This window comes from Myotis yumanensis, unplaced genomic scaffold (genome assembly GCF_028538775.1).
Source record: "Myotis yumanensis isolate MYYU_CA2020_CCGP unplaced genomic scaffold, mMyoYum1.0.hap1 SCAF_9, whole genome shotgun sequence".
In the NCBI taxonomy this organism is placed as follows: domain Eukaryota; kingdom Metazoa; phylum Chordata; class Mammalia; order Chiroptera; family Vespertilionidae; genus Myotis; species Myotis yumanensis.
In genome coordinates, this window is record NW_027223760.1 from 56,804,059 (window position 1) to 56,826,613 (window position 22,555).

Below are 22,555 nucleotides of genomic sequence, written 5' to 3' on the forward strand. Positions count from 1 at the left end.
TTCCCTTTCTGTAAAGTAAAGATCAAGGCTGTTGTAGATATTAATACACATAAACTGTCAGAAGAGTAGCTAGTCCACTCTGCTAGTTTTAGTTATTATCAATGTACAGTTCAGTAAAAGCAACCTGTACTATACATATTGTTATTTGTAATATACGGACATTCAGAGTTAATGTGAATTCTAAAGGAGTATGAATAGAGAGGAGGTTTTTTACATTTTTATGTTATTCTTTGTTAGATTTTATTCTACTGGCAGTATTGCTTTTTTAATATGAAAAATTTAAATGGAAAGGCATGTGATCCATTATATTGCTAGATGCTTAGAAAAATGAGTGCTTGATTAAGTAGAAATGAATGTGATGAAAAAATGATGTAAAGTATTCAGATAAATTAAACATCTTACTGCTTTGTCTAATAATATCACTCATGTTTTTACTTGCCTTAGCTCATTTCAGCCGTGAAAACTTCCTTAATTATTTCATTCATGTAATGAATATGCTTTCAAGAATGATTTATATTTCACAGTATTCTATGTTTTAATAAAAATGCTACTGCAATATATGCAGCATATGAATTTAATATTGATTAATAGAATTGAGCAATGTGAATATTAATTTTAAAAGAATGATCTAACTTTTGCACCATTTTGTTGTAATGGAATATTTTTAATGAATATAGGTATATTAATGTCTTTAAACAAGTAGTGTTAACATTTTTATTTTGGAAGCCATTTTACATTATTCACTTGAATCCTACTCAAGATGGATCTAAAGTGTCTGTGATTTTGTCAGTGTTTATCCTGCCCATTTCTGGTGCTCCCTGGAGCTTTAACCATTCATGCTCTCATCCCTCACTCCTGTTTTCTTGTGAACTTAGAAGGTGACTTCATTTTAATTCATCAACACTTGAACAGGCATAAATTGAGGTGAAATGGACTGGTTTGATTCCATTTCTGCCACTTATTCACAATATAAATATTTGGAGAGTCACATAACCTTTTTGTAATGTAATAATCCTTTAACTGTTAGGGATAGTAAATTAATATTGCCATACCCACCACACAGAACTAATGGAACTTCATTGGCACTTAAGCTTAAATTGGTGCCAGTAACTTTTCATTGGAGCCAAGTAATGAACAAGTCGGCAGGGCCGGATAGTGATATTGAGCCCTGGGGAGCTGAGTGGCATGCCTAAGGACTGATGAAACGGTGGAAAAACCCCGGGGACACAGTCAAAGCTCTAGGCGGAGGTGGGTCAGGAGCAAGGGGAGAGCGGTCCACAGACTCAGTACTCTTGCAGTTCATAATGAGGAGGGTCTTGGCTTCCCTGCAGCCTTTCTGGGATTGTTACTTTTTTAATTACCTCTCCAAATTGCTCTTTCCACCTCACATCAGAAGCCTCTTACCGGTCAGGAACTTTTCTTTACGGCATGTCCTCCATTAGCTCATCACCAGGGCTGGTGGTACACCTGCAGGACCCAAGAAATACCAAGTGTGAATCTTGTTATTTTTAATAGAGCAGCAAGAACTTTGAAAACCCCTTTCTCACTCAACAGTCTTCTATTGAAGAGTATATATGATGTGAACTCAGAAAAAGTGTATGCAGGATGTCAAAGCTTATGGACTCTTTCCTAGTTTTCATTTATTTGTTTTGCTTTAACAAACCCAAAGAAGTAGGTAGATGAGGGGGGGAGAGGGGGGCGACCCAAAGAAGTGGGGGGAAAAATGTGACAGTAATGTATTTCAGAAAACATTACTCTCATTATGTAATGTACAAAAAGTCAAATGTAAATTATTTATGTAACTATTCACACTGTTCTCCAAATGTCTCTCTTCCTTCCCGTGAATGTTATCTATAGTTATATGTAAGTGAACTTGGAAGAAAGGAACTATGCCTGCTAAAGTCACTCTTTCTAGTATCCAACTGGTAATCAAACATCCCCATGTGTTTCCAATGCATGAGGACTTTGCCTTGCACAGGACCTGCTGGTTGTGTACCATGGATGTGCATTCTGTGTGCTCTTTGCCCATTAGTCCTTTGCTTTATAGACATGGTTTCTTTTGTTTGACCCACAGCTTCTCCTCTTCCTTAAAGCCTTTACTGAAACAGAGCAGACAAAGTTGGCAATGCTGTCGGGGATCCTGCTAGGCAACGGCACCCTTCCTCCCACCATCCTCACCAGTCTCTTCACCGACAACTTAGTCAAAGAAGGTAATTGCTCTCATGTTTTTCTTACCTGTCAGATGGGGAAGGAAAGCCGCAGATATTTAGAAAAATGTCAGTACCTCTTTTTGTATCCTCCCCTCTCCCATGTAAGAGAATGTGCATGATCGGTGTCTTAAAAAATAAGAGAATTGTACATGTGTATTAGAAAATTGAACAAAAAATCTGCACACCTAAACAAAGACAAATAAAAACTAGTAATAAACCAGGATTTTTGGTGTAACACTCAATGCCTTGGACAAATACCCTGAAATTGATTTGGTCCAAACTACTTTTTTCAACTTACACGCTACTGGCATATTTTTTGGGACAATGCTTCATTGTGCAGGATTCATTTGTGCTTTCTTGGACATTTAACCTTTTTGCCCTCAGACACAAAATGCCAGCCTATAGCACCGCCTCCTTTAGTACAACAGCCAAAAATGCCCCTTCACTTTCCCAAATGCCCCCAGGCTGCTACTTCCCTGATGAGGACCTTGCTTCTCGGCTGTTACCTCCAGAGCTTGTGCTGAGATGTCCACTTTGAGCACATTTTTAAGACATTGATTGTGTTTGTTTTGAAAGTCCAGATGGCTGCATCAGAACTTAGCTTTCATGTTAAGGCATTAAGAGTTTGACAGACAGACATACAATTACTTGGTTATAGAATAAAACAAAAGTGGGCTTTTTTTTTTATATAGGAGGATAATGATTTTCAAGTTATAATAGAACACAAAACAAAGAGTTATTTAAAAATAAATTAGAAGAGTTTTTATGAAAACATCTGTTTCTTCTTAGAGCTTAAAGTTTTTCTCTTATAAATGTGAAATCCAGCCTCATTCATGCCCGCAGTGAAAAGGTTTGTAGTTTCCAAGGAAAGAATAGGTTCTCTGTGTTTTTCAGCTTAAAGCAGTTCAGATTTATAACAGTTCAGACTCTGTAATTGTATTGTTGATAGTATAACATTTTAAAGTAGTTCTCTGAAGAGAATTCACTAGAAAAACACAACAAAATGTAAACAGTAAATATAATTACATCAGATTATTTTAGCCCTTATAGCAGAAAAGGATTGTCTTTCTGGTTGTATTAAAAACCTAACTTCTTTTGAAACATATCAAAAAATTAAATTATTACATGGATAGATGGACAGACATGGGATAAACCAACTTTGGCAAAATGTTAACAGCTTAGAATCTAGATGAGTATATGTGACTTTTATTGTTGAATTTGTTCAGCTTTTCTGTATATTCGAAAATTTTTATACTAAAATTTTAGTGGGGTAGGGAAGGAGAAGAAAAATACCTTTGCTATGGAAGTGACATGGTTTTTCTTTATACTCCACCATCTTTAGAAATTAAAGGATTAAACTCCACTTATTAAATAGGAAAGGATTAAGTCACACCTTTTTGCCAGTCTCTCACCCAACAAATGGCTAAGGGGGATTAGGTCATTCCACCAGATAGAATCTCTAATACAAAGAGATTTCTCCAACTTTCCCACCAAGAGCCACTTTTAATGCAGTGTTAAAGGTTCAAGCCTAGATGTTGGACTCCTGATTTCAAGCATGCTTTCTTTTCTTACTTAGAACACACATTACATCATCTGCCATTTTAAACAATTTAATTGCAAACATTTATATTAAATTTTATATTGACTTTATGAACTAATCAAGTATTAAAAATCCATGTCAACAAGTTTAGAACATAAAATTCTCCAGCTTATAAGATATGTATTATAGTCATGGCCATAATTGGGATGGGGTGGGAGGGTGCTCCATTACTCTGATATTCAAATGAAAATTTGGTAAAGTTAGTGTCTGCATAAATGATAGAGCAATTGAATGTATTTACCTGCAAGTAACTGGAAGATGGGGCCCGAATTCGTTTATAAGGACATAATTCTTATGTAACAATCAGTATAAAAATATGGCAGACTTGCCCTGGCTGATGCTGCTCAGTGGTTAGAGTGCTGCATACCAGGATTTTGGATTGGATCCCACAATTGAGGCACATGGGGGAGGCAACCTATCAATGTGTCTCTCTCATGTCAATGTTTTTCTCTCTCCCCACCCTACCTCCCTTCCATTCTTTCTAAAAAAAATCAATGGAAAAGATCCTCTGATGAGGATTAACAACAAAAAAGTATAGCAGACTTCAGGGTGAACAGCAGTATTATTTAGGACTGGGGCATTTTCCTTCATTCTTCCTCATTACTATCTGTAGCATCAATTTCACCCCAAGGATGGTTTCCTGGTCATCAAAAGAAGTCTGGTACAGTTATGTGTGGCACATGCTTCCCAGTCAGGTTCAGTGGATATAGGATAATAAAATAAATTATCTTGCCTTCTGCTGATTGGCTGAAATTGGCCACGTGATCAGTTTCAGCCCTGTAGTAGTTGCCAGGGGGATGCTTTGGGCAGATGAGCTTAAGCTGAGGTCACTAAGCTAATCATTGCAGAAGGAGGTAATGCCAGGACTTAGATTAGTAGAATTCACCTGGCTTGAGCAAATGGGAATTCTCTTAGGCAAGAGGAAATGGTAATTGAGTCTGCTTAGGCCAACAGCAATAATAAAGCCTGCAATTCAGAAAAATCAGCTTAATATTTCAACTGCACCTTAATTCTTCATTATAAAAAAGGAACATTAATTTAGAAATTTGAAGTTTTCACAGAAGAGCTATCTTCTAATTATCTGATTGTTTATATTAGGAAATAAATCCCAATTTAAATATGGATATCTATTCGAGTGGTTTCCTGATTAACATAGATATTTTAGAAATATCTTAAAATATTGAGAATTCAACTCAACAGCATTAATATTTTTATAGCTTAATTCACGAATATTTTTAAATTGATTTTAGAGAGAGAAGAAGGGAGAGGGATAGAAAGATAGAAACATCAGTGAGAGAGACATTAATCTGCTGCTTCCTGCACAACCTCAGTGAGGACCGAGCCCAAAACCCAGGCATGTGCTCTGGCTGGGAATTGAACAGGGGACCTCTTTGTTCATGGGGCAACACTCACCACTGAGCAACACTGGCCGGGTAAATTCGTGAATATTTTAAAATGCTTTTTACAAAAAGTACAATTGTAAATGATGTGTGTTTATAGCTTTATATCTGCTGCTGCTAATTCTCTTTTACTGGTGTCATTTATCAGCAAATTAGTTGACATTTTAATTTTATGTCTCATGATTTATTTGTTGTACCTCAGGATCACTGTTATAAACATGAAATATTGGTGAACCACAGGGCGATATATGCAGGCAAAAATACTAGGAAGTACTTGGTTTTAAGTCCGGTTTTGACCAAAAATAATAATTTATAGTTATACTAGATTGGAATTAGGAAGTTCAACTTTGAAAAATATTGTAACTTTTTTAAAGTGTTCAAAAATGAAAAAGCTCCGTTTTTAGCACTGAATGGCACTGTGCCTAGAGATGTATCCATGTTTCCTTTGCACCAAGTCAAGTCGTGGAGTTATTTACTCATTTCTGGAATCCTGATGAGAAATGTTGCCTTGACCATCATCACAAGGGGTTTTACTTATAAAAGCAACTAAACTCTCTCTTTTTTAAACAGGCATTGCGGCCTCATTTGCTGTCAAGCTTTTTAAAGCCTGGATGGCAGAAAAAGATGCCAACTCTGTTACCTCTTCTTTGAGAAAAGCCAACTTAGACAAGAGGCTGCTTGTAAGTCTTATCTGGACAAAGGTGTTGCCTGCTTCATCCTCCGGCATGGCCTGGCAGGATCTGCAGTATAGTGCATGGCCAAAAAGCCGGGTCTGTGCTGAGTGGAAGCATGGTTCCTCTTATTTCTATGTTATGGTAGATAGAAACTAATTCCAATTTAATCTTTCTTTTATAAATGAAATGATTAAAGACTCAAAGAAAACAAACTTTCAAATTTGGAAGTGTGTTGACATAGTGTTAACATTTATCAGAACACTTTCTTTTTTAACTAGTAACTATAGAAATTTGAATTTTTCCTATAGTACATCAAGCCCACCTAATTAGACGTTTATGATATGTTGGGTTAGAGTTGAATAACACTTATCTGAAATGCATGTCGTTGTATTGACAAAATAAAAATTTAAACAACAGTCCTTGTTTATACCAAGATCCATTGGAAATACTAAGCTACTTAAGCAAGCAAACAAGTTAATTGTAGTTCATTCAAAACTCCTATTATCACACTTGCTTGATTATACTTTCACTAGAGGCCCAATGCATGAAATTCGTGCAAGAGTAGGCCTTCCTTCCCACAGCTGCTGGCACCGGCTTCCCTCCGGCACCGGGGACCCTGGCTTCCCTCGCAGAGGGAGGCCCCGCCCACCCACTGCAGCCCGCTGGCTTGCCTCGGCTCTCTCAGCCCCGGCTTCATCTGGAAGGTTGTCTGGAAGGATATCTGGTCTAATTAGCATATTGTGCTTTTTTTTATTATAGATTTTCCCCCCAAAAAGTCAAGAACGATATTTTGTCCTAATTTCTATCTGCTGCCTATTATTTCTTTCTTCTAGAAGCAACAGCTGTCCAAATGGCAGAGATTTCTACAAGTGAAATTGCTTTTACAATTTGGGGACTAAGTCTAAAATTAAAAGACACCCAGCCATCTTCTCCCTACCTAGCCTCTCAGCTGGTTTTCTCTTCCAATGTATTCTATCATGCAAAGGTGCCAATTCATGGAATAATTCTAAAATTGTCTCATTGCATTTCCAATGACTTCATACTCCTTTGTCTCTTGAAATTTGCCTTAAAATAGCCCTACTTGTGTCTTTAAAGTCTTTAAGATATGATAGAAAAAAAAACATTTAAGTTTCTCGTTAATTTCCTGTTAATTTCTGCCACTGACAATAGATTTCATTTAGCATGAGTGTCTGCTTTGGGCCAACACAGTCCTAGAAGCTATGCAGCCAGCAGAGAGCAGGATAGAAAGTTAAAGTTCCTTGTCCTCGTGGAACCTACTTGAGAGACTTGGGGTAAATCTCTGTATATAGAAGTCTTTGAGGCATGGCATGCTGAAGACTGCAAGAGCATTTGGTAAGAGCTAGAGCATAGGAGTTCAGCTCAGAGGAGTATCAGAGCCCATGTCATCGAAGGACTTTGGCTTTTATTCTGAAAAGATAGGAATCCTTTGAAGAATTCTCTGCAGATTTGTGCATGATGTGATTTAGGGCAGCGGTCACCAACCGATGGTCCATGGACCACTGGTGGTCCATGAGGTCCGAAAGGTTGGCGACCACTGGTTTAAGGAAACCTTTGGAGCAGTGGTCACCAACCGGTGGTCCGCAGACCACTGGTGGTCTGTGAGGTCCAAAAGGTTGGCGACCACTGATTTAGGGTACTAACAGGATGATTCTGACTGTTGCACTGAGAATAGTCTCAAGAGCAAGGCTATAGTAGACCAGGCTACAGTAAATGTCATGATACAGTTTAGACAGATTTTGCCTCAGTTTAATCTGAATGATAAGTTTCAATACATTATGTAACATTCATGAGGACTTTGGATATAGTTCATATATAAACCATGAGTAATATGTTTGATGACATATTGTTCTAAACATAATTTTAGATCAAATTTCTTAGTCACATTCTTTCTAAATGCAATATTAAATGCCAGCGCAGAATAATGGAATAAGGATTGATCTTAAGGTCACACAGCTCTGTCCTTAAATATTTCTGGCTGTGCCCTAGCCGGTTTGGCTCAGTGGATAGAGTGTCGGCCTGTGGACTAAAAGGTCCCAGGTTCAATTCTGGTCAAGGGCATGTATCTTGGTTGCAGGCACATCGCCAGTAGGGGGTGTGCAGGAGGCAGCTGATCAATGTTTCTCTCTCATTGATGTTTCTAACTCTATCCCTCTCCCTCTCTGTAAAAAATCAATTTTATATATATATATATATATATAAATATTTCTGGCTGCATAATCTGAGTCAAACTGCTTAACCTCGTTGGCTCAATTTGTCATCTATAAAAATTTACACAATTATGAGCAACAGACCTGCCCCATCTTGATTCATAGCAGAAATTCAAAACAAATTAGTCCCCGTCCCCAAATTTGAAAGACTTTTCGAATGTTAGCATAGATGTCAGTGACAAAATTTCAGTCTGGTATGAAATGTTTGCTTTAACATGAATGCATGCTTGGTAATCCCACCAACTCTGTCCTGACATTTTGAACTCATGACTCAACAAGGGAGACTATGGAATGATGATATTAAAATATTGAAACTTGAGCCATAACTTAGAAGCCATCTGCTTATGTCCCTATACATGGGGACAGTCCAGATCTTTCTACTGAGATGTCTGTTGGAGCCATATAGCCATTGACCATATATATGCAAATCAAACCAACATAAAGGTTTAAATCTAATTTTTAGACTGTAGCAGTCTGAAAAATGTGAGAACTTTGAAAATTGCCTGAATTTCTTAGTTGGGTGTTAAAGTCACACAGGATTAGAACATGACTAAGTGTTACTGAGACTGCCAAGCTGTGTAAGGTAAAATGGAAATGAGGTAAAAATAAGAGTGGCAATGGTATCATTGCTCTTTTTAAATTTTCCAACAAATTATGTAATGAACTGAAAAGTCGCTAGAGTGGGTTTAGTTTAGATCTTGCCATGAATGTGAGAGCCACCGTCATTAACAGATTTAATAAAATTCTCTAGTCCCCAAGCTAGTATCTATAATAATAAAAGTGTAATATGCTAATTAGAGTGGACATCCTTCCAGACACCCTTCCAGACAAAGTCGCAGTGGGCGGGGGCTGAGGCAGAGGGCCCGACGTAGCGGTGGCAGGCAGGGGCCATGGCTTTTGCACAAATTTCGTGCATTGGGCCTCTGGTTTTAGAATAATAGCATTTTCTCAGTCTGTGAATAGAGGTCCTTGAGATGACAATAGTCAATGTCATTTTTCTAATGTTAGCTCATATCATCTCAGCATTATTAAAACTGATCTGCCTATTCATAGTTAAGGACACCTTGTGGCTGGCTACCTAATGATTTCAATCTTTTTCTTGTCACTTTAAAACAATCCAAATATTCAAGACCCTAAAGGTACAGGGTCTTCATAAGGACAGTCTCTGCTGTGGGCCAAGTCAGCGTGTCTGATGTGCATTTTATTTAGCAAGTTTAGTTCTGTATTTACACATGCTATACTTTGATTAAAGTAAAAGAAAAATAAATAATGGTCAAAATGAGTGAAGCTAGTTTATCTAAGTTGCTTAGCTTTTTTTCTCTTTCTTTGAAAAACTGCCTAATTTTAGAAAGTGCTTAGTAAATACCTAAGAAATATACCCGAGATTTATTCTTTTAAAAACCAGTCTGTGTTCTTTCCTCCAAAATATGAGATATTCTGAGTGCTGTTTTCATATTAAAATGCTGTCCTCTGTGTTTGCTAAAATATGAATAGCTTGTTGCATAACAGCCTCTCTTCTCTCTCAGGAACTCTTTCCCGTTAACAGACAGAGTGTAGATCACTTTGCTAAGTACTTCACCGACGCGGGGCTGAAGGAGCTCTCCGACTTCCTGCGAGTGCAGCAGTCGCTGGGCACCAGGAAGGAGCTGCAGAAGGAGCTGCAGGAGCGCCTGTCTCAGGAATGCCCGATCAAGGAGGTGAGAAACCGGGCCGACCTCACTCCTGACACACCGAGCTGAGGAGTAATGCAGACCACGTGGCACAAGCTTCACCTTCCTAAGGGGACCTTTATGCAATGACATTAGGCAGACCCATATTTCATACTGTGGGACTTGAGGATAAATGTACACATTTCAACTTAATTCTTAGGGGAAAATAATTCGATGAGTGGTGGATTGATACATGACATATAAAAATGTCTTTGCGCCCTACAACTTATTTACAAATTAACATTTCACTGAGATGGGGCGTGAGATCATCAAAAATAATAACTAAAGAATGAATTGTGGACAACGGCCTTATTTAAACCCGAGATATTATCCGTCAAGAGCTTTAAAGGTGAGCGTTGGAAGTAAAAATGAACAGCTTGGTTGCCTTTTTCAAACCTCAAGGAAGTCAGACTGGCTCAGGTGAGCCCTCCTCTGCCGGGCCCCTGGAGATCCCTGCATGGAAAAGAGTTGCTCCTAGAAGCAGAGATGCTCTCTTGTTCTCTGTTGTCCAGCAGCTCCTGGCCAGAGCGAGGCCTATTACTTTTTGGACTAAAAATAAATCTGCTTTGAAAACAAAACATCGAGTTTTCTGTCCCTGTTGTAATCTGACAATAAGTACCAGGAAGGGAGGGACTGAGTCGAGTGTTTATCTGCCCAAACCTTTCACTCCCCAGGACGGTGAGGGAACTCCCCATCTGCCTGTTATTCTGACGACTCCCTTTCCATGAAATGTAGGTGGTGCTCTATGTGAAAGAAGAAATGAAGAGGAATGACCTCCCGGAAACAGCAGTGATAGGCCTGCTGTGGACCTGCATCATGAATGCTGTGGAGTGGAACAAGAAGGAAGAACTCGTGGCAGAGCAGGCCCTCAAGCACCTGAAGGTACAGGGTCTTCATGAGGGACAGTCTCTGCTGTGGGCCAAGTGCTGCGTGTGACGGCATGGCCGATAGGTTCCAGCCTCATTCACCCAGACTCAGGCCAAACGTATAGCTCCTAATTTTTTTCTTTTCAAATTCTCCACTACCTAAAATGTTTCGGGTCTGAGCCTATGAAATACCTAAGGGTAAGTTTTTACTAGAAACCATGTTCGAAAATCCACAGAACAGTCATACATTCAGTATTTAAAGTTAAAGAGGAATACTGTCTATTGGTTTCCTTTCTGTTCTACACAAGGGAAATTCTTAGGGAATCTTTTTGTTTAAGTAAACTACAAATTAACGTTAGAATTTGAAAAGCATCTGGTGGAAGAAATCAGCTGACTCTGTAAATTATCTTTTGTGCATGGATACGTATGTTTTTACTTCTGTGAATTGTTTTCTCGCTATAAAACTATTAAGAAAAGTGGGAGACTTAGGTCTGCCTTCAGAGTTGATACTTGAATTGGGCAGTGAAAGACCTCCTAGTATAGTAGGTTGGGATAGAAATTAGAGATAGCTCTCAGTGTTTGAGAGCAGCACAGGAGGAAACTGCAGGTTCCATTGCCCGGGGAAGGCTCCTGGGAGGAGATGACCGCTGAACTGAGGGGGGCGTAGAGGAAACAATGGCTGTCCCTCAGTGACTCAAGCCACGGAAGCTGAGGCAGAGGGAGCAATATGAACAAAACCATAAAGATGGCCTGGGAGGGGGTCTGAATGTCGGGAAGGAGAGCCTCACTCCTTGTCTCATTTTCACCATATCCAATAGACAGGCATAGTAGCACAGCATTTATCATCAGAAGTTCACATTTGCCTCCCGTTGGTAGGTACACTGAGAGAAAGCTGATAAGATGCCAGGATAAAAAATTCATTTTGATCCGACACAATCTTGTAATAAGAAGATAATCCAAAAAGTGAATGTTTTCTAAGCAACTCTCCAGGTTACTGTTGTGATTCAAGCGTTGTCCAGCCTGTCCCTCGCCGGAAAGTTAATGTCTTCACTCCCACTCCTCCTGCAGCAATATGCTCCCCTGCTGGCCGTGTTCAGCTCCCAAGGCCAGTCAGAGCTGATCCTCCTGCAGAAGGTCCAGGAGTACTGCTACGACAACATCCACTTCATGAAGGCGTTTCAGAAGATCGTGGTTCTCTTTTATAAAGGTATCCGCCCACGTGGCTCCACCGCTGTGTGTCCACGTTCTGTGGCAGTTCCTTGAGATGTGTGTGTGTGGGGGGGGGGGGGGGGGGGGGAGGCGGTCAGGCAGAGGGCAACATGGGATTACACTAATCTTTGCTAGTTTTAGGGAGGTAGCCACATTATGTGTAGAGAGAAGAGGCAAATGCTGTATATGCTGCCCTTAGGAACCAGCAGAGTCAGGCCCCGTTCTCATTGGTGGAATTGGTGATGAACTGGTTATTATTGGGGCGGGGGGGGGGGGGGGGTGTGAAAAATGTAATTACATAAAGTAATTAGGTCTGTTTTTTAATTATAAGGATTAGCTCTAATAACAGTGATTATCAAAATGTTAAGTTATATTCAGACTGTTTCAGATACCATAAAGCTGACTTTAAAATTACTGAAATAATTAGCCCTTTTACTTTCTATTTTAGTTATTTGTCCCAGCCATTCTCCTATTTTCCAAGGAAATGGCTATTTTTAGATATTCACATTTACTGTTCTTTTCATTGTATTTTTAAGGATTAGGTTTGCCGTGACAACTGGCACTGCCTTTAATAAATGAATGCTATTATACTAGGGTTTTAACCAATTTCAATCTGTACCGACAGCATATAAAAATGATCCTGGACTATCTTTTGGTCTGTGTTTATGTAGTTTTATCAGGAGAAGAATGTGATAACTGGCAAGTCCCACTTGAAGTTCAGGAGTTGATGTTTTTCTCTGGCCAGATCTGAATTAGGTCCTCTTGGATGTAGTCATTAGATAACAATGTCTTGAAATGAAAGCTTAAATGTTACCCAGGGTGACCCATGAGAACCAAACCTGCAGCTCATGTTACCCGCCCACCTATGGTACCCAGCAGCCAAGAAAAAGAAGCAGGGCCCCCCACCCAGTGGGCATTCTGTCCCCACTGCCACTGCTGGCTCCTTTTACAAACTGGTAGAGATGGGTTCTACATTGGCTTTATGGGTGGTCAGTATTTTCTGCTATGGAAAAAAAATCAAACTGTTTATAAACTAGTAGCCTAAGCATACATTTTCCTTTCTTGCTGTTTAATTACTAACCCCACCAACCAGTTTCTCTAACCAAATTTTTTAAAACTTAGACATAGTTGTTGAGCCTCATCTATAGAAGCACCTAATTTTATTATTGTATTTAATTTACAACAGAATAAGCAAACTACTTTTTATCAGTAATGACCTCTAGGTTGCATATTGTTAGTACACACAGACCCAGGGAAAAGCCCCAAGACTGAGAATCTACCTTCATAAGCAGAGGGCAGGGAAAGACTGGAGAAAGAGGCAGGCCACTCCAGGCTGGTAATTAGGAGTTTATTAGGGGAAACTTCCCTAGGAGGTGTGTCCTGGGCAGCTGCAAGATGAAGTGGATTTCCTCCCTGCCACTTGGCAGGCATCGAAGAATTATATGATTCCGGTGGGCGGGGGGCGGGGGATTTAGTACGTGAATGCTACCAAAGAATTATATAGGGAAAAGGCGGGGTAGTCGTGGGTACTAGTACTGAGTGCTACCAGGAACAGGTAATTACCTGCTTGACCAGGTCAGGGCATTGGCCCGTTCCAGGGACCAGCACATTACAGGAGGTGGTGGAGGGGACTGAGTTGTTGGCAGAATGAACATTGACTGTGATCCAGTCGTCTCTAAGGTGAGGGGTTGTGGTAAGCAGTCTCCGTTCTGGCCTGGGTCCATCTCATAGGACAGACAGGGGCCATCATGGAATAGTCTCTCCTCCACACACGTGAGCTTTTACAGTTCTTCTTCAGATTTCTCCTTTTAACCGTTAATGTCAACATTTTTCCCCGTTGTACTCCTTTTAAGTAATTAAAGTTAGTAAGGTCTGTGACAAGTATGAGCAGGCCCAAAGGAACACAGGAAGGTAAGTGTTAACATCATTTTATTCTTGCCTAGTTACTTTTGGAAATGAAATCAGGAAACTTTTAAATATATCACTGAGGTGTTTAAATTGAATGTCATTTTTTTGTAGGTAATTGCATAATTTTCAGATTTATGCATACAGTCTGTTGTCTGCATGAAATGTTTACACATTTTCTCCTGAGAGCAGGAACCCCAGGAGTGATTGTTCCATACCACTGTTAAGAAAGTTACGTGTTTACCTTCTTTCCTTATTTGAAAGGTGGTTTTTACTCTGACCTTATTTCATCCCACAAACACTTAGGCACCAAGAGACATTTATTTTTATTGCTTTTATAAGGATTTGGATGCTTTTTGCATGTATTTTGCATGTCTAGAAATGCTTGATGGCCCTAACTGGTTTGGCTCAGTGGATAGAGCGTCGGCCTGTGGACTGGGGGGGGTCCCAGGTTCGATTCCGGTCAAGGGCATGTACCTTGGTTGCCGGCACATCCCCAGTGGGGGTCGTACAGGAGGCAGCTGATCGATGTTTCTCTCTCATCGATGTTTCTAACTCTCTATCCCTCTCCCTTCCTCTCTGTGAAGAGTCGATAAAATATATTTAAAAAAAAAAAAAAAAGAAATGCTTGATGAAAGTGCATTAAAGCACTCCTTTCCCAGCTCTGATTTGCAAATGAATCACATGGGGAGCTTGTTAAAAGCCCAGACCTTCAGGGGTTCTAATGCCCTAAGACCCGGATTAGGGTTGAGAATTCGCATCTTAATAGATTTCCTGGTGGTACTGTGACATTGGTCTGGGACCACCACCTAAAAGGTATTTGATGCCAGAGGAATAAATTCCATGAACTATGGTAGCACATTTAAGATCATACTTACCACTAATTCCATGCACACATATACATTTTAAAAATACCAAACTGCGTCTGTTTGCTCTAGTGATATGGATTCCTTTTATTTATTACTAGAGGCCTGTTGCACGAAGAGATTCGTGTAATAGGCCTTTCCTTCCCTTGGCTGCTGGCACTGGTTTGCCTCTGGCACCTGGGACCCAGGCCTTCGCTCTGGCTGGGCTCTGGCCGGAACCGGCCCCGGAACTGTCAGGCTTTACTGCTTCAGCCCCAGGGCCGTCAGGCTTTGCTCCGTCACTTGGAGCCTATGTATGCAAATTAACCGCCATCTTTGTTGGGTTAATTTGCATACTCTCCTGATTGGCTGGTTAGTGTAGTGAAGGTACAGTCAATTTACATGTTTGCCTATTATTAGGTAAGATAAGGAACATCTTTGCTTCAAGGCAAGTTTTAAAATTACGAAACTCCTCCTTTTCTATTTTAATCTCTCTCATTACTCTCTCTCCTCTCTCTCTCTCACACACCTTCCCCATAAATCCAGAGCAAGAGGACAACAGATAGTTGAGGATGTGGTTACTCATGTCCCCTTTGACAAACCTAGTTATTTTAATGAATGTCATTATTGAAAGATTTTAAAATATTTTATATAAATAACAGTGTAATAAAAGTGAATAAACTACAATAATGCTTTTCAGCAATGAAAGAAAAAATGGTAAATTGCTCATTTAGTGAAAATTCACTTTCTGTATTAAAACCTGGATTTTTATATTTCTGAGACACTAAGGAAAAATAGTAAATTTATCATTAATTTTCAAACGTCACATTATTCACTTTAAATAATAATGTCTCTTCCTTCTTGAAGCCAAGTGCCCTAGTCTCAGCATGGAGGTCTGAAAGTAGAATACCAACTTCTCAAGGGCTGTTATTTCTATTGTGGGTTTTATCAGGTGCAGAAATTTCTTAGGTTAAACTCTGTCTTTCATGCAAATTTTCCTAAAATGTTTCTTATTCTTGTTCTAAAGAAAGGTGAATGGCCTTCTCACCATATATTCCCAGCATTCTTAAGATAAATTATTTTTTTACTTTGTTCCAGTATAGCATCTCTAATAAAATTCCTGAATTTCCTGAGTTCCAAATGACATAGTATTCAACTTTAATATCTAAATAACTAATGTTGCCTAAAGCTTTGCAATTCTCAAACCACTTTTACAATGTTGTCTCTTTGATCCTAATGAAAACCTGAGATTTAAATTATAACTGTAGATTGAGAATTACTTAGTTTTTCTCAAGTGAATGAATTTGTCCATTACACATGGGTTGAATGTAGTCCTAACTGACAGTTTGACAGTTGTTTTGTCAAATGCTAGAAATTAAATAGTCCCTGACTTCCTGAATTTCAGTGTAGGAGAAAGCCAGGAACTAGAGTCAGCATGTCAGTTGCTGAAATAAGGCTCCCACAGAGGGCTGAGGAGTGGTGGGGTGCCCTTGAAAGGGCACCCAGCTCACAGGTGAAGCTAATTTGGAGGGAAAAGAAAGGGCTGGGATGAAGAAGCTAGCCAGCTAGGAGAGAAATGTATTTTAATCTCGGAACTCTGCAGTTGGATGTCTGTCTTAGTAATTCTATTAACATATATTCTTAGTAGGCATTTCTGGGAAATCCTAACAAAGACTTTATAGTCTCCCAATTTTATTTTATTTTATTTTTTAAATCTTTATTGTTGAAAGTATTACATATGTCCCCTTTTTTCCCCATTGACCCCTTCTAGCCTGCCCCCCACCCCAGGCCTCCACCACCCTATTGTCTGTGTCCATGGGTTACACATATCTATACTAATAAAAGGGTAATATGCTAATTAGACTGGACATCTTCCTGACAAAGCCACGGTGCGGGGGGCCAAGACAGAGATGGTTAATGGCGACCAGGCCGGCAGGGGAGGGCAGCTAGGGGCGACCAGGCAGGCAGAGGAGAGCAGTTAGGGGCAGGCAGGCAGGCAGGTGAGTGGTTAGGAGCCAGCGGTCCCAGATTGCAAGAGGGATGTCCAACTGCCAGTTTAGGCCCAATCCTGCAGTCAGACATCCCCCAAGGGGGTCCAGATTGGAGAGGGTGCAGGCTGGCTGAGGGACCCCCCATCCTGTGCATGAATTTCATGCACTGGGCCTCTAGTATGTATAGAAGTTCTTTGGTTGGTCTCTTCCCACTACCCCTGCCTTCCCTCTGAGATTCATCAGTCTGCTCCATGCTTCTGTGTTTCTGGATCTATTTTGTTCATCAGTTTATTTTGTTCATTAGATTCCACATATGAGTGAGATAATGTGATACTTGTCTTTCTCTGACTGGCTTATTTTGCTTAGCATAATCCTCTAGTCTCCCAATTTTAATTGACTCTTCTCCACTCTTCCTTAAAGGAAAAAAAAATATGCCTTTTTTTTCATTCTCAAGGAGTTTCCTTCCTTTTTAGATTAGACTTCACTAAACAAAAGTTGAATTTCTTCTTAAATGATGTTCATGTTTTGCCTCATAAGTTGCCCTGTGTGATTGCTTCTGGCCCATGTTTATTATGTATTTCCAGACACTAGAAATTTAGTCTAGCAGCAAGTATTTATTACTAACTTAGCTTCTTCTACAAACTCAAATTTACACAGTCTGTCTGGTTTTTAATGGACAATACATCTGGTAAGTTTTACTTAGTGTCCTTTTCACAATTGTCCTTGACAAGCATTTTAGTAGTTGCATGGCCTCTTTCAGCCTCTGGGGGGCAGTCAAACACAGGAATGAGCTCTGAACTTCAGACGGAAATACCCAAATACTATTACTAAACGCAGTCTTAACCAGCTTTCCAACATGAACATTGTATCAGATGTAATTCATTAAGGTGAAGAGAAAAATAGAATGTCCCTTTACATGTTTGCCACACTTTTAATTCTATTTTTTGTTTTATGACATTAATAATAATAGTTCTATAGGACATACATACAATTTACAAACTGAAAAATATACATATGTTGGGTGTACATGCTCAAAACTGTCTCATAGGGGAGCATGATCCAAACAATTGGGAGATGGCTGTTCTAAATCAAGCATCTTAAAGATGTCAGAGAGATAGATTATATAAGAGAGACTTTAAATCCATGTTTAAGGTAAGTAGTTGAAAAATCTCTGTAAAGCATTCTTGCACAGAAACAAGTCACTTCCTCAGGCTCCTCGCCTCTAGAAAAACTAGGTTTTGATGGAAAGTGGGTGGGGAAGTTTTCTCATCGTGTGAGTGGAGGATGTGGAGCTGGGAACAGAAGAAGCTAAAGGACTAGAAGCGAAGAGTAATTCCATAGGACTCCTGATTCAATCTTTTATATCCAGTTTTTATATCCAGACTTCCTCTTTCCTTCGCAAAATGTAGTATATTTAATTATTAAAATAAATAAAAACCTTATATTGTCTAAGACCAATTGCGTGCATTTTTAGCCAATTTGATTTCCTCAGTTGAATACAAAGCCACTTATTAATTTAGAAAAAACAAGGTTTTGTTATAAAAAGATCAGTGACATTTTAAATAAAAATTACCAAATCATTTATCTTGTCTTTATAAGTTAAATTATATTTTGACTGCAAATACATTATTAGAGTGATTTATCAGTATTGGAATGGATTGGATAGGTATTGGGGACATCTCATTTCCCACTCAAATCCCTAAAACCAACCCATTAGATCATTGGGAATGTATGTATGCTATTACTTTGATATTCCCCTTCCCATTCTTAACATTACATTTTTCTAAATTAACCATAACTTTATGGTATCAAGGCATATTTGTGTAATTTAAAGTTTTAGGTAATTGATAGGTAATAGATAATACTTTTTGTTAGAAACCTATAGAAAATTGGTCTAATATGTCTGTTTTTCTCTTAATAGAGTACAAGGAAAACATTACTATTGCAGTTTAGAATATGATACTGTAGGAAAATCAGTTAGTAATTTAGCGATAGGGTGAGTGTAGAACTTTAGGTTATGTGTGTATTGGTCCCATGATACACCTAGGAAGCTCATCTTTATATCTAATTATTACTATCATTATTGCATCCTGTCTACATTTTTTATTTGCCCTTCTTTTCTCCTAAAATAGTAAATCCCCCTAAAAAGTCCAGTCATTGAGGTTGCTGCTTAATCAAGATCTGTTTGAAGTTGGCAGGATACAGAGTGTTCTGAAATGCTGACATTGCTGAGTCATTTGCAAAATCACAAAATATCTACACTGTTTCCTACCAGCAAATTTGGACTTTAAGAGGTTTCCAAGTCCCAGTGTGACTTGCATATAGGCCTGCATTATATCATGACTGATGAGAGGTATCATCATCATCACTACTTACTAAGCTAAAATGCCAAAATATGCCACTGTTCTATATGGAAATGAGCTTGGTTCCTGTCTTCTAGTAAGTTTCAGGTATGGATTTCTTTTATAAAAGAGCGTTCAATGTTAAAGTGGTTGCTTTCTATTAAAGTAGATGACAGGAAGTTGCTTTAAACCATGACATTTGTGTAGTAACTGAAATCTTTGATTTGAAATTGTAGCTGATGTGCTGAGTGAAGAAGCGATATTGAAATGGTACAAAGAAGCACACGTGGCCAAAGGCAAAAGTGTTTTTCTTGACCAGATGAAGAAATTTGTTGAGTGGTTGCAAAATGCAGAAGAAGGTATGATTCCATTTAACAACTTTGGTGGCCATTTAGCAAAACCTTTCTCATTATAATTCAAGACAGCTGGTCTTCCACAGATTTTTCTTGCTTCCCTAAAACTAAAGGTCTTGAAGTGTCTTCCATATCAAACACTCAGCCTACATCTTAGCCTTTGTTTCTGAATCAAGGCAATGAAAATCTCTACATAGCAAAGAAAGAAACGGCCCTCTTAAATTATCCACTCTAATGGAGAACAAAGAGGAAGAAATAATTATATCTGAAAGGGAAAACAATACATTTATTTTAATCACATTATGGGATTATATAGATTTTTATAAGGACCTTTACCAGTTGACTGATATTTGAAATGGGAACACAAATTGTAAAAATAATGTATGAGATTAAATGCAAGTAAGAATGAAAAGTTTATTTTAGCTGATTTAAAAAATGAAAGTAGTTATAGTCTCTAAAAGTATTTACTAGTATAAGGATATTGCATTTTTACAAAGGCCAAGTTATTTCAAAGCAAAGGGAACAAAAGTTTGCTACCTGCCCTCATATCTAACTATGTTACTTAGAAAATGGATACCTGGGACAACAATGTCTTGGGAGTGGGGAGAGGGTCAGGGGAGAGAAGTGCAGTAGAGACTCTCCTGGCCTTATTTAAAAGAAAGAAAACAACAATCATGACTTTCCTTTCTTCTCCCCTAGAATCTGAATCGGAAGGTGAGGACAATTAGATGGCCGGAGAAGCACAATGCCTAGGTCATCACACAACACTTGGATTGGGAATGCTGAACCATTCGAGAAGAGAAACTTGGCTTGTTTTCACAAAGGAAAAAAAAAATAGGATAGGTTTCCCTTGTGCAGAGGGGGCAAATGGTTTTTGTTTTTGTTTTGTTTTTAAATGGAGCCCTGAGGCATCAGCTATTATACTTGGGACTCTACCTCTCACTCACTATATGCTAACTTAAAGCCATTCAACCAGGAGTCCAGTAGGAATCTGAATTACTCAACAGACTCCTCTTTTTTAGCTGTATTTTTCAGGTACTGTGTGGTGAACGCCCCACTGGTGTCTATTACAGGGCCACTTTGGTAGTTGTGTATCTGCTTGTGTATGTGATTTGACAAACCAATTTTTTTAAATAAATGGCTTTATAAAAATCTGGGCCTATATTCTCAGAACTCTTATTTCTTTACCTAACATGACTTCCTACACAGATGACATTTCAGCTAATATTTTGACAAAAATATATTTAAAGATAAGATGTTAAAAATTACATTCAATTTATGATAACAATTGTATGCCAACTTTTATGTTTTATATTTTTTTATATTTAATTTTACGTGCCAACATGTACGAGGGTTTTCCTTTATTTTAGAGGGTGATAAGTAAAAGGTAAGAAGGCTACTGCACTGGAGGATATCTGACTTTGCCCCATAATTTCTAAGGTGACCAAGGTCATCGAGTTGGTGACTGAGACTGAACTCAATTTCCCATCTTTAGCGTCCATATCTGCTTTTTTTTCTATGTTCTGTTGTCAAATTATTTTTTATAACAATATAAGTTTCTAACAGTTTAAGCAAAAGTTTTTAAAACCAGCACTGCTAATGAGTAAACATCTGGAACATCTATTTCTAATCTATAAACGTAGCAATTACAGAATACTAAATATTTAACATTTTCTAGCACAGAGTATTTTTCGAAACGGAACTTGAGATAGTGATCTTAAGTAAGCAGCCAAGAGAGGGACGATTACTCAGATAGCAAGGACTTAGTGAATCCTCAAACCCAAAGCACTTTCTTTCTCTGAAAGACTCTGTTTTCTTTTTTTAAAAAAGAAACTTTCAATTATCAACGTAGTTACATTAGCTATCTATTGCTGTGTAACAAATTATCCCCCACTTTAGCAGCTTAACAAAAAACTTACTATGTCATAGTTTCTGTGGGCCAGGAACCCAGGTGGGACTTAGGGAATTTGTAGCCCAGGGCCTTTCCCTTAGTTGCAGTCAATCTGTTGGGGCTGCTGTCACCGGGAGCTGCCTCCAGGCTGACAGTGGTGACTCATGGGCCTTAGTTTCTTGCTAACTTTTAGCCAGAGGGTTCAGTCTCTCAACACAGGGTCCTCTACTTAGGCTGCCTGGGTGTCTTCATGTCTTAACAGGTGGCTTCCCCCAGAATGAATGGTCTGAGGAAAGGAAGCCATCAGTAACCTAATATTGGAAGTGATATAACATCTCTGCCATATTCTGTTCCTCATTGATCAACCCTGGTACAGCGTAGATAGGGACTCCCGGAGGTGCGAATACCAGGAGGTGGGATAATCAATCATTCTAGCCATTTCAGAGGCTGGCTACCAGAGTAGTACATACTAAAATAGTTCCTGGAGAGTTTTAAAATCTTCACCTAATGTTAAAACAAAGCAGTAAAAGGAGATGTCAGAAAAAGCTTGATAAATTTTTATAAATATAATTTGCTTAATTCTTTAAAAATTAAGTCCATTCTATATGTTTTATATCCTGACCTTTATTAAATAATATTCTTTAACATTTTACTATATCAATAACTATTTTTCAAAAGCATGTCTTTAAAATACATTTTGTTTTTGGTATGGATGAGGCATAGTCTTTATTACAGGCAGTCCTTGGGTTACATCGGACTCGAAGTGCATTGTTTTATGGTTACGTCGCCATCTCCCATTTATTTATCGAAAAAAAAAAGTTCCATCATTTCGACGTATGTACATATGTGCTTTATGTTTTCTATTATTTATTTACCACAGGTAAAGGTCAGGAATTGTTATCTTTCTTTTAATTTTTTTTTTTTTTTACTTTTCACTTCATTGCTGCTGTGTATGTGCTCCATGTGAGTGATGTAGGTGCTTATGTAATTATTTAGAAAAAAAAATGGAAATGTGATGTGGGTCAAAGGATTTGACTATTTTAAACACAAAATCTTATTTACTGGATTCGCATGTATAAATTTGAATGCATTTTATACCTATTTGGGGCATAGTCCAAGGCAATATTATTTTGACAAGAAATCACAAATTTATCTGCTAACCTCTACAAATACGAAAGTGAAACTTCTGGAATTCAGCAGGTCCCATTGTAAAATTGTAGGGGCAAGGGGGATTAAAATATTTCATTTTCAAGCCGAGAAAACCAGCAGTCTGGAAACAGGTCGGGCCCTGCATGGCAATGGAATCATCTGGGGTGAGCCAGTGTGTTCCTG

At 38.7% G+C, this 22,555-nt stretch overlaps 1 protein-coding gene across 1 annotated transcript in view; it reads left to right on the forward strand.

The window, feature by feature from the left end:
* The window catches only part of BZW2 (basic leucine zipper and W2 domains 2), a 52,979-nt gene extending 32,491 nt beyond the window's left edge, over window positions 1-20,488 (forward strand). The window contains exons 6-12 of the mRNA XM_070424390.1: window positions 2,075-2,210; window positions 5,781-5,890; window positions 9,639-9,809; window positions 10,557-10,703; window positions 11,756-11,894; window positions 19,216-19,338; window positions 20,032-20,488. Of these exons, the coding sequence (XP_070280491.1) occupies window positions 2,075-2,210; window positions 5,781-5,890; window positions 9,639-9,809; window positions 10,557-10,703; window positions 11,756-11,894; window positions 19,216-19,338; window positions 20,032-20,060 (855 nt within the window). The 3' untranslated portion in view covers window positions 20,061-20,488. The remainder of the gene's footprint in view (window positions 1-2,074; window positions 2,211-5,780; window positions 5,891-9,638; window positions 9,810-10,556; window positions 10,704-11,755; window positions 11,895-19,215; window positions 19,339-20,031) is intronic.
* Window positions 20,489-22,555: the final 2,067 nt, after the last annotated feature.